Raw genomic sequence first — 12,318 nt, forward strand, 5'->3', positions numbered from 1 at the left:
CACATCTCAGCTTCTTTGCCAAGAAGTCAACAAGATACTGTTGTAACAAATAATAAACATGTCCTAAGAAATCTAGGCTCTACAAAAGATGGCTCCCCAAGATGTCATGAACTACAAAACATATTTAACAAGATTTAAAAAAAATGCAAGCAACCTCTAAAATGAAATCCAAAAAAAGAGAGTTTTAAAGCAGATATTTTAAGACCACAAAAACAATATTCCACATTTTCTAATCTAGCATTTATAAAAAGAACAGGAGTACTTGTGGCACCTTAGAGACTAACAAATTTATTAGTCTCTAAGGTGCCACAAGTACTCCTGTTCTTTTTGCGGATACAGACTAACACGGCTGCTACTCTGAAACCTAGCATTTATAAGTACACAAATTTAAAATATAGTCTTTTTGAAATGTAAATATACCTTTAAAATCTCTCCATCTGAGCACAGAGTTTCTGTCTAAAAGTCTGCTGGATTTATTTACAACAATCTGTATCCCACTAACCCCCTCTTTTTGCCCTATCACTGCAGAGATATTAACAAGCCTCTCTACCTTGAACGATCTCTTAGAAAACAATATGTTCCATCTTGCATTTAGCTGTGATGCTCAGAGTACTTTTCCCAGACCTGAAAAAAGGCTCTATGTGGCTCGAAAGCTTGTCTCTCTGACCAAAAGAAGTTCGTCAAATAAAAGATATTACCTCACCCACCTTGTCTCTCTAATCTCCTGGGACGGACACAGCCACAACTACACTGCATACATGTCTAAAAAGTGTAATCAAGCAATTCTATTCCAACATTTCTCCACACTTAAGGACATAAACCCATCCCAGCCTGTTGGCTGCCTGACTATAAAGAGACATCTTGCAAAGAAATGAAGAAAAAGGCCAAAATTTGTGAAACATTTCAGAGCAGACAAGTACAAGCATAAAAAAGGAAAGGATAGAAAAAGCACTGCAGAGAGTCATAGCCACCACAGCTATACCTGGCTTCTCTCCGAACTGTTCCACAGGTTTTGATTCTGGAATCTCAACCATCACCACATCCTCCTGCTTCTCCTCCAATATAGGTCTGACCTCAATTTTTTGAGACGTATGTTTAGCTGAAGAAATTGTGCACATGTTAACAAGCTACTCATGTAGCATATAGAGAAGGCTGCAGACTTCAATTCAGACAGAAGCATTAATTTGCTGGTTTTATTTTCCAAAGTCTGATATTAAAGCACAAGATTAGTAAAAGTGGAACGTGCCCTTCTCCTATGGTACTTGCCCATAGAGTTTGAAATGAACGGTCATGCCAACACCGCTGATGAAGTTTAAAAATTTACTAGCAGTACAAAACAAGTACCACCACTTGGATCCCAGATGTAGTATGGGGCTCCAAAACTGGATCTGTGGTAGTAGTTTTCAAAAACTACATCAAAGTTAAAATGTACTATTTTTCTTTTAGCTTTTGGTGGCAACAGGACAAGCAGGTACAAACTTTTTACTGAAGTGTTTTATGGCATTTTCTCAAGACTTGAGTTATTACTTTCAAAACTAAAAAAGGAGTCTTTATATAATAATTCATATTCAGATGAAAAAGCAATCTGTTTCAACAGACTTTAAATCCTGAAGGCTGACTCTATTCCTAAATTCACAACATTCTTTTTCGCTTGGCCTTATTTGACAGTTCTGTGAAGTGTCACCTCACTGTCATTTCTGAGCTTTATAACAAACCAATTTATTTCTCTCTACAATTCTCTGCCCACAAATTTTGAATCAGAATTGACTATTTTTTAATAAACTAAAATTAACAAAATGAACTTCCTTACAACAACTGAGTGTCTAGAAATACATTCCAGGCACTGTCTCGGTTTCAGGCTCTTTACATCAGCTTTCTTCTTTAGCTAAAATAAATTGTTAATAATAATAAAAGTTATGAAGCCTAAGCCTGCAGGGTAACTTTCAATAGAAAAAAAAAAAAGTATGGAAACCTTACAATAAGGTAATGAAACTTCACTCACCTCCATCAAGGCTTCTAGATGCCCGTTTACTTGCTGTTCGTTCAAACTGTGGAGCAGGTCTGTCAATCAAGGCACTAGCTTGTCTTGTCTGGGCCTGCGTCCGTCCACTATAACGGAATTTAGAGCCCAGTGCCAGGAATCTGCTCTTGGGAAGTGCTTCAGGGGAAGTTAGCCTGAAAGGTACACGTGTACTTTAGTTTTATATCTCCAAATCACTCATATTATATAGAAAGAAATTAAAGAGATAGGGGCATGGAAAAACTGAATATATGTTTCTAAATGATCTCTTAACATAATATACTCCTGGGGGGGAGTCTGCATCACTGTGCGCCCGCCACCACCGCAGAATTCCTGTGCTTCTCTGTGGAAAAAAAACAGGGAAGCAAAGGGAAGCGGGGCACAGGGGGGGGACCATGAGTGCAACTTGGGGCAGGATTGCACCCCCCCAGAGTCGAGGTATGGGGGGGGCACACAGGGTTACATGCCACATCTCCCCCACCTCCCCAATTTCTGCAAGCACAGATCTGCCCAGCTCAAGGAGGCTGCATGTCTGCTCCCCAGACTCTGCAGCTGAACGCCGCCTCCTGGGTTCTAGTGCCAGTCGCGCTGCCTTTCTGTGTGCTGGGAGCCTTCCTGTTTTCTGTCCAGCGGGCGAGTGCCCGCGGTGGGGTGGGGCATAGGGCAGGGGGAGGGGAATGTGGGAAAGGGGATGGAGAAGAAATGGGGATAGGAGAATCATGAGGGGAAGCAGGAGCCTGGCATGCAGCATCCCCTCGGCAGCAGCTGGGGCTCCCCTGTTAAGCAGACCCATCAAACCCTTACCCTGACAAGCCCTACCCCCCTATACCTGGACCCCTCCGATGAGCCCCATAAACCCAGACCCCACCTCACTGATCCCCAAGCAGCTGCACCTGGACCCCCACCCCCATCAAGCTCCACTCCCCCAGCACCCAGACCCCACACCTACAAAGTTTCTATATTAACCAAAAATATAACATTTAGATTTCTAAGAAAAAGCTTTAGGGAGTAAGGAGGGGCCTTTAGATTAACAACATGAGAGAGTCTAACATATATTTACTATCCAGCAACCATTTTTCAGACAAAAAAACTTGCGTGAAGCATCTTATGTCATTTCTTTAGCACAACAGTTCATCTGGAGTTGTATTCATTTACGAAACGGTCCCATTATCAAGAATTTTTTCTTGATTTTTCCCATATCAGTACCTGCACCTCAAACTCCCACAGCTGAGAGGCACTTTCTGATACAACAACACTGTAAAGTGGATACCAAAACAAGGTGCATGACAGCACTGCAATCAGCATCTTTCTACAAAGCTGACATGCATCCGACAAAGTGGATATTCACCCACAAAAGCTCATGCTCCAATAGGTCTGTTAGTCTACAAGGTGCCACAGGACTCTTTGCTGCTTCTACAAACCTTGACATCCTTAGCTCTCATGAAACTCTGTCACTGGTTTTCTCAATCTCAGCCTCTATTTTACTCAATCTCTTATTAAAAAGAAACCATTTAGGGGTAAAGATAGAACACCACTTGACAGAGATACCGGATAAAATAACCAATATCTGAGTTAAATATTTGGCAAACACTTTTTTATTCTCATTCTCTTATGGCATTTAGATACAGATGTTATGCTTTTAGTGCCTTATTTCCAGATCTCTGTATTTTGATGGATTTCCTAGGTTATGTTCTCAATGGTTAAACATTCATTTGCTAGCACGATTTATTTTAGGAATATTAAAATAAAAGTCTGTCTCCATATGCACTTTTTACTCTTTACAGGCCTTATTACCTTAAATCACTATGGAGGAGAGTCAGACATATCTATCAGCAAAAGAATTACAAAAACTGAGACTTGAAATTAGTATCACTTTTAAAAACCCACTATAAAGAGTTTTTTCTTTTTTTTTTTTTTTTTTTACAATTTTAAGCAAGACATACCTGAAAAAAGTGTGATGTTCAACACAGACTTTCCACAGTTTCTTAGCTGCCCGATAACTAGGTAGTTTGAATCCAATGGTACTTTCATATTGTTCGTGCTATGGAAAATGGCAATGCAGATTATTTTATTATAGCTACAAGTGACGTATGTAAAAGAACATTACTACATAGAACATACCCAGGTAAAACCCAGGCAAGCAATTCCAAAATTTCCCTCACAGAACTTCTTCGGCATTCTTCCACTAGAGAGATGAGGGTTTGGTCCACAAACCCTGTAGATATATGAACATACCCAGGCATCTGCAAGAAGGCATAGGCCCTTCTATATGGAGCCTATATTTCTCTGCAGCAGTTCTGAGATCCCCTTTAAAACGGATTTTCCACCGGAGAAATGAAAATGTGGCCTGCGACTATATTACATTTCTAGGGGTATTTTCCCTGGGTGGGGGGGAAAATGCGTCTCCCCTGGCCTCCCTACTCATTGTCTGCTTCCATTCATGCTGGACCCAACAAGGTGGAGGTAAAACAATGCAACAGAGGCCACTCCATTCCCCTTTCCACATGGGAAGGAGATCCACATACAAATCAAAACAGCTTGATCCAGCCCCCTCATATACCATGTTGCTACATACTTTGACAATTGATAAAAGTACATTCTGAATTATGAATGGTCATCTAAGGTCTAATGAAATGAACAGCTATTTGCTTTCCACAGCAAGAAAAAAAAAATGTCTTTACCACAGAATCTTTTGCTCTCCTCATTAAAGTTATGTTTCCAAGTACTATCAGAAAGATCAAGCATTTTGCTTCATATGGGTAATGGTGAAATATTTTGTTTATATTTGTATTTCTGCAACAAAGATCTGTTATGTGCTTGCCTTATTCCAATGAGAATATGTTCAACAGCAGTAGGTGGAGCTAACTACTATGTAATTTATAATTCAAACGTAATTTTATAGGCTCAGATATTTTAGTTTTATATTATAAATTGAATCTACTACAAAGCCAAATAAGACAGCCACTAAGGTACAATTTAAAATGAAAAACCAATTTTACTACTGCAATTATGGAAACAATTTTAAATCTCCACAGCACTTTTCTGTTCTTTATGTAAACAAGACCAACCAGACACTAATTAGAAAATGAGTTATTACAATACAGGACAAAAACAGAAGATAAACTGGCAACGTACCTCCCCTGGCCGGATCTTAATGAAGAAGCTGCTGCGTTTGTAGGAAATCTTCAGCACTTTGGGCCAAGGAAAGCGGTTGATTCTCAGTTTATCTTTATAGACAAGAAGGCCACTGGAACAGACTCCCAGAATGATGTCAACTCCCTCCAAGTCCTAAGAAAGTTAATACATATTTATACCTACAGCAGTGTTGGAGTTACAAGTTCCAACAACTGATCACTCAGCATTTTCTCTATACACTCCTTTTGCTTTTTCCCAAATAGCTACTGAATTCATTTGTCCTGCATGCTTGAACAGCTTCCAACTTCCCACGTGCCAAGGGCCAATTTTACTTTCCTTCATATCTCTCCTTAAAACCTCCTCCCTTCTATTGATCTCTTCTCCAACCCCATCTGCTCAAAGTTTGGGTCTGATCTTTTAGGGTTTATACTGTATTTACTAGAATTCTGGGAGTGGATTACTTTTCAGGCTCAAACATTAGTTTAAATTCTTCAGACCAAGTGCTTGTCTACATTGATAGGTTTATAAAGAGCTCTCTATAATATACAGAGAAGCAAATCAGGAAGTGTAACTTCCTTTTTATAAAGCTTGCACTAATGCTTACAACATATCTATTATATGCTTGCATTTCTGCAAGGGTGGCTGCCTGCCTGCCTACATCTTTGATCAGGGCTCTTGAAACAAGGAACCTGTGGGCCCCAACCTACACCACCAACAACAAAATCTCTTACCTTGGCTTGGTGAAGGTCAACTCCATACATCGATAGCTTTTTTGCATTCTCAAGAAATTCGAGGTCTGCTTGGGCTGGAGTCATGGATCTAAACAAGGTTATGTGGAAAAAAAAAAGACAATGAACTTACTGTTATCTATACTAATGATTAGTTTAAAAGGAATAGACAGTGATCTTCTATTTAGCAAAAGAATTGCTGAGCCTTGGTTTGCTGAATTGATTTTCTGAATGTAAAATGTTATGTTTACAAAAGATACTGCTTCGTATTTATTCTATGATAATTCCTCAACATCTTATGCCTCTGAAGTACCTAGGGTGACCATATGTCCCCTTTTGGCCGGGACAGTCCCCTTTTTAAGTCCTGTCCTGGGCACCCTAATTTTTTTGGCAAAACTGGGCATTTGTCCAAGTTGTCCAGTTTTGCCAAAAAAGTGGGGCATGAAGGAATGTTGGGAGGGGGAGGGGGAAGCAAGTGGCTCGGGCCAGCCCTGCACACAAGAAGAGGCTTGGGTGAGCCCCACACAATGTCCCGTTTTCCCTTTGGGAAACATGGTCACCCTAGTAAACGGACTGAAAAAAGGAAAGCACCGCGGTACGAATCATGGCACTGATTCTCTAAACAGCCAACTTAATTTGCAAAAAAGGTGAACAAATTAAACCTACTGAAGCCAAACCGCGAACTGTGGTACCCACTCAACACTTTTCAGAATCCAGCTATTGTTCTGAGAATTAAATGCCAGAGCAGTTGAAATCACTTAATAGGAGACTCCTACTAGGAGCAGGCTAGATGAATGAGACATTTTCTGGGAATAGATAGTGTCCTGTCCATGGGAAAGGCAATATAATGCAACTCTGGATAACAGAAACATCCTGATAATGGGGCTATTTTCAGTGTTACTGAAGTATCTCTGGTAATAGGCTTCTATTGTGCAAGGTGTCCAAATGCTATATTGGGACAGTACTCATTTATATACATTTAGTTTTGTTTGCGGCTTTGATATCTTACTTACAAAAGACTTTACATTTTATGTAAACTGTAAATCCTAGTGTTGCGTCTTATGCAGGCATGATACAATACAGACCAATGGGAATAAAAAGGATTAATATTGCAACAACAGCCCATTTTAAGTGGAACAACAAGGTCAACATTCATCTCCTAAACACAAACCCTCTATAGTTCAAATAAAACGGCAATAGCAGTAAGAACATTTTATGTGGAAATTCTTTACCTAAAAACCATCTGATGTTTAAAGTTCTCAGAACAACATCCAATATTAACGAATTCATCTATACAAGAGGGAGGCTATATAATGCTACAAATTTAGATATAGCCATGTTATTCAGGTCAACTTTTAATATTTTTGTTTTACACAAAATGCTTTATGTTCACTGGCTCTTTTAAGAGAATAAAAGAGCCAAAAAAATAATTCAGCCATGTTAGTCGCCTGTTCTATCACAAATAGTATTTCATAACCTGAAGTCAAAGGAAGATACTGAGCAACTGAGAAGCTTATCTTCCGCATGCATCTCCCCCTCAGTACAAATACAGAGAAATCAGTTTAAAATATTGACCTGACAGTGCGAGTTTGAGGTGTTCATTAGAGCTTTGGTATCACCCTTGGACTGAAGTCCACTATTACAAGTTATGCTTATGTTATTAATTTGCATTTCTTGTGGAAAGGTCTTCATCTTTGTTTTTAGTTTTCTATAGGCATTACTAAAAAGCGACAAAGAGTCCTGTGGCACCTTATAGACTAACAGACATATTGGAGCATAAGCTTTCATAGGTGAATACCCACTTTGTCAGACGCAGCAGCTTTCATATTCACCCACGAAAGCTTATGCTCCAATAAGTCTGTTAGTCTATAAGGTGCCACAGGACTCTTTGTCGCTTTTTCAGATCCAGACTAACACAGCTACCCCTCTGATGCTATAAGCATTACTGTGGCTCAACTCACAGCTTTGGGGCAGTCAAGAGAGACTGCAGGTTCAAATCCCACACAAGGGCTTGGGCTCATTCTCAGTGTTTTATGGCGTTTTCTTTCTTCCCTTAAAACTACTGACACTTGCACCCCTCTTTAAGATTGTACAATACTTATATATCATGGTGGTAGGCTCCTTAAAAAGTGTGAAGAGAGCTAGATAATAAATAAACAGTTCAGTGTGGTCTCTGTAGTTGAACATGTCAGTATATTAGCGAAATATGCACAATATAGGATAAAATTTCTTTTTCAAAAAGTTAAAAAAAGTTTTAGTTATGATCCTCTAACCTGATACAAGAGCTGCTCAAGAGAGACTCACCAGTATGAAAAGGTAGTCACAGAGGGAAAAAGAAACCTTTCACAAATATTAGGTTATAGGAAAAGTTCATTCCTATGGGATCGAAAGACATATCTGGCTTCAAGACTAAGCTTGATAAGTTTATAGAGGGGATGGTATGATGGGATAGCCTAATTTTGGCAATTAATTGATCTTTGATTATTAGCAGGTAAATATGCCCAATGGCCTGTGATGGGATGTTAGATGGGGTGGGATCTGAGTTACAACAGAGAATTCTTTCCTGGGTGTCTGGCTGGTGAGTCTTGCCCACATGCTCAGAGTTTAGCTGATTGCCGTATTTGGGGTTGGGAAGGAATTTTCCTCCAGGGCAGATTGGCAGAGGCCCTGGAGGTTTTTCGTCTTCCTCTGCAGCGTGGGGCACGGGTCACTTGCTGGAAGATTCTCTGCACCTTGAGGTCTTTAAACTACGATTTGAGGACTTCAATAGCTCAGATATAGATTAGGGGTTTGTTACAGGAGTGGGTGGGTGAGATTCTGTGGCCTGCGTTATGCAGGTGGTCAGACTAGATGATCATAATGGTCCCTTCTGACCTTGAAGTCTATGCATCTATTCCCTTTAATATCATCATCCAACAAAGTTGAAAGTGCAGCTACATACCTAGTAATAAATTTGAAAAATTGCTACACTCTGAAATCCTTCCTCCGGGGTAGAATGCAATTGTACTAGCTCTCGCCGTCCATTTAGATCATGCACCCCGTCGAGTAGAGGCCACATCTGTGTGTGTTTTATATGGTGTTGGTGCTTAGTAAATAAAACCAATGCTCCCTACAACATGATGAGAGTTCTGCTCATGTCAGCACCAAAAACAAAGTTATGCGGAGATCTCAGTATTTATGCCTTTCATGCACACTTCCAATGCATTTGGTGTTGCACAAGGTTATTTATTAGTAGTACTGCAGTAGCACCAGAAGACTCCATTCAGGATGTAGGCCACGGAATCCTAAGTGCTAACATACACAAAGGAAGACAAGGCCCCCTCCCCCACAGGACAACTGAACAACAATAGAAGAGGAGAAGGGAGGACAAAGGACAAAGTTAACAGTATGCACACTATACAGTTCTAAGTGGAATCAAACCCATCCACCACTGTCATCAGGGTGAGGACTATAGACTCCAAAAGTGGGGTTCTTAAAGATACTTTTTAAAGTTTCACAGAACTCTTCTAAAAATAGTTTATTTTTTCTAGTAGGAAGGAAGAAAACCCTTTTACTAACTAACAGCTGCAGGATATTCTCAGAACATTCTCACTGGTTTTGGACTCACCAATGTTTTCACCAACTCCTTTGTTATTCTTTATATTGCGGTAGTGCCTAGAGGTCCCATTGTGCTAGAGACCATACAAACAAGTAAAATGAGAACACAAAGACAACCTCTCCCCGAAGAGTCTAGGGCCTTGGCTACGTCCCCCCCCCGAGCGCAGCGAATACAGCACTGTAAAGCACGACTGTAATCAGAGCCTGCAGCGCTGCATGCTATTCCCCTCGGAGAGGTGGAGTACTTACAGCGCTGCGAGAGAGTCCTGAGTGTAGCCAAGGCCTAGGATTATGACAAGACACAAACGGTGGACAAAAGGAGAACAATGGGAGTGAGTGGAGGGGGAAAGGGGAAGGAAGCAGTAAAGGCTACAGTTTGTAGGTAAGTAGTCTCAAGGGGCAATTACTATTACATGACCAACTCTGGACTCTCTCAGTATCTGATTCCTTCATAGCACTAGCAGAATAGTTTATGCAAAGCAAGTGGGTTATAAATTCTGGAAGGACTTTTTGTAACTGTTTGGAGTTTATTTATTTACTTAAAGCAGATGGATTTTCTTTGTGAACTGAAAACTCATTTATGAAACTAACACGCTCTCTCTCTCACTGTTGTTCTGTTTGAGGCTCACAAAAGATATTGATGGCCCTGAAGAGAAAAATAAAAACACAGAATTTGTGAAAATACTAAATGGCTATAATTCTAATTACTCCTTTTACTTTGTGGTGCACAGACAAGTTCCCTTAATACCAGCACTCACCTGTATGTTTTATGTAGTTCCATGACTTTTTCTTCAAGTTCCTTTGTTTGGTTTGGGGCCAGTTTAAACTCACTGACATAATCTGCACTATGTAACTCCGGGTCATAATCTCCCAATTCAGACTGGACTGTGTAAGAACTCAGCAGGGCCAGTGTCGCAAAGGAACAAGGCAGACGCCCTGTAACAATGTCATGTCTAAGCTGAAGACACAAATAATACCTACAGGGAAGAAGCAGAAGATGTGATTTTAACTGAGAGTTCAATAGAACAGTGGTTCTCAACCAGGGGTCCAGGACAGGTTTCAGGGGGTCAGCCAAGCAGGACCAGCGTTCGACTCGCTGGGGCCCAGGGCAGAAAGCCAAAGCCCCATCACATGGGGCTGAAGCCCGGGGCCCTGAGCCCCGCCACACAGGGCTGAAGACGAAGCCCGAGCAACGTAGCTTCGCGGGGGCCCTGTGGCATGTGGTCCCAGGGCAACTGCTCTGCTTGCTACCCCTTAACGCCGACCCTGGCTTTTATATGCAGAAAACCAGTAGTTGTGGCACAGGTGGACCATGGAGATTTTATAGCATATTGGGGTGGGCCTCAGCAAGAAAAAGGTTGAGAACTCCTGCAATAGAAGACAAAAATGTGGTCATTTTATTTTGAGCCCAAGCTCCTGAGGAAATGAAGAGAAAGGCCACTTTTTATGCTGCTAAATGGTCTGGAGTGGTGTTTGTATTGGCTTATAAGAAAAAAAGAGTTAGTGCACCCTCTTCATTCAAAGGGTACGGGCTACACCTGTCTGAAAGGAAGAACGATCACAGGATTTAAAAATAAAATCACCCCCTTCAAAATGGAGCTTTTGATAACTGAAATCAGACTTTGTTCAAGGTATTTAAAAGTACGCATAAAAATCATGCACATATAGACTTCAATGCAGACTATGTCTAGTCCTATAGTATTAACTCTAAACTATACTTGAAAACAAAGATTTATAAATAGCTTTTGAGCTTTTACCTGAAAAGCAAAATATTGTGCACTTCAATGGTACTTTCCACTCTCAGTACTTTACTAAGCGAACCTGATTAGCAAAGTTAATGGGAAATAATGTATCTTTACCTCGTTATATCCTCTGTCAGCTGTGCTGGATCTGGTGGATAAAACTTCACATTGAATGTAAAGTTCCAGGGGCCTCCTGTAATTAGAAACATATAAGTTTTGAAAATTTACAACAAAAATGATCACAACACAGAAGTTTATAAAAATTAGAAATATCAAATCTGACTTTAAAAATAAAGCATTCAAATGATATTTATATTTGAATGCTGCCACTTGAACTATTGATTATAGAATGTAGTTTAAAGAGAAGTGATAAAGTCTCTGATCTGTTTTCATTTACTTAGCTTAAAATACATCTTTTATGGGGAACACGTAAGCAGACTATGTGGAGGTGGACATATTGAGATAATATAAGAAATGTGGAATTCACTTGTTTTGGAATCTACTGCTCATTAAATACTTCATATCTCTCTTTGCTTTTTATAGATGTGATCAAGTATGAATAGAGGTCAAACTGTGGTGTGGGTTAATGAATTAGCATTTTACCACCAAAGACTCAGGTTTTAAATCTCCCTTAGGTGAGAAGAAAGAGGTGGTTAGTGGTTAAACATTGGCCCATGCCACACAGCCACCATATAAATTCAGTACAAATGTCAATGTGTAGTCAAACACCCAGGACTAAAACAGCAAGGGTTTTGCAGGTCAAGACTGAAATGTTTTAGTACAGCTGAATTACAAGGTTTATGTAGCACTTTCAGAGATAGTACTTAGCTCCAGTTAGTATCATCAGCCTTACTTCTAGGAGTACTACAATTATATTCAAAATGCATGCTCAGCCACTGTTCAATAAATCACATCTAACAAGCAAAGATGCAAAACTATGTTTATTTTTCAATTTATACAAAAATGAAACCTTTCATAAACTCTCTGGGAGACATACTGTATTTGAAAATAAAGATTTTTAAACAAACTGAAAAGTGAAATCATTAAAAAGATACAAAATATAATGTTCCAATCTAGCACCTTACAATCATAATTA

At 39.9% G+C, this 12,318-nt stretch overlaps 1 protein-coding gene across 50 annotated transcripts in view; it reads right to left on the reverse strand.

Moving 5' to 3' along the window:
* Positions 1 to 12,318, reverse strand: part of EPB41 (erythrocyte membrane protein band 4.1) — a 159,187-nt gene that overhangs the window by 58,636 nt on the left and 88,233 nt on the right. For 27 of the 50 annotated variants that reach the window (XM_065576698.1, XM_065576701.1, XM_065576673.1 and 24 more), the window contains 7 exons: positions 11,340 to 11,415; positions 10,239 to 10,457; positions 5,887 to 5,974; positions 5,156 to 5,308; positions 3,964 to 4,061; positions 2,003 to 2,175; positions 983 to 1,099 (listed from right to left, as the gene is read on the reverse strand). In XM_065576698.1, coding sequence (XP_065432770.1) covers positions 983 to 1,099; positions 2,003 to 2,175; positions 3,964 to 4,061; positions 5,156 to 5,308; positions 5,887 to 5,974; positions 10,239 to 10,457; positions 11,340 to 11,415 — 924 coding nt within the window. The remainder of the gene's footprint in view (positions 1 to 982; positions 1,100 to 2,002; positions 2,176 to 3,963; positions 4,062 to 5,155; positions 5,309 to 5,886; positions 5,975 to 10,238; positions 10,458 to 11,339; positions 11,416 to 12,318) is intronic. The other 23 variants (XM_065576711.1, XM_065576707.1, XM_065576694.1 and 20 more) reach the window with 1 other exon arrangement.

This window comes from Chrysemys picta, chromosome 23 (genome assembly GCF_011386835.1).
Source record: "Chrysemys picta bellii isolate R12L10 chromosome 23, ASM1138683v2, whole genome shotgun sequence".
In the NCBI taxonomy this organism is placed as follows: domain Eukaryota; kingdom Metazoa; phylum Chordata; order Testudines; family Emydidae; genus Chrysemys; species Chrysemys picta.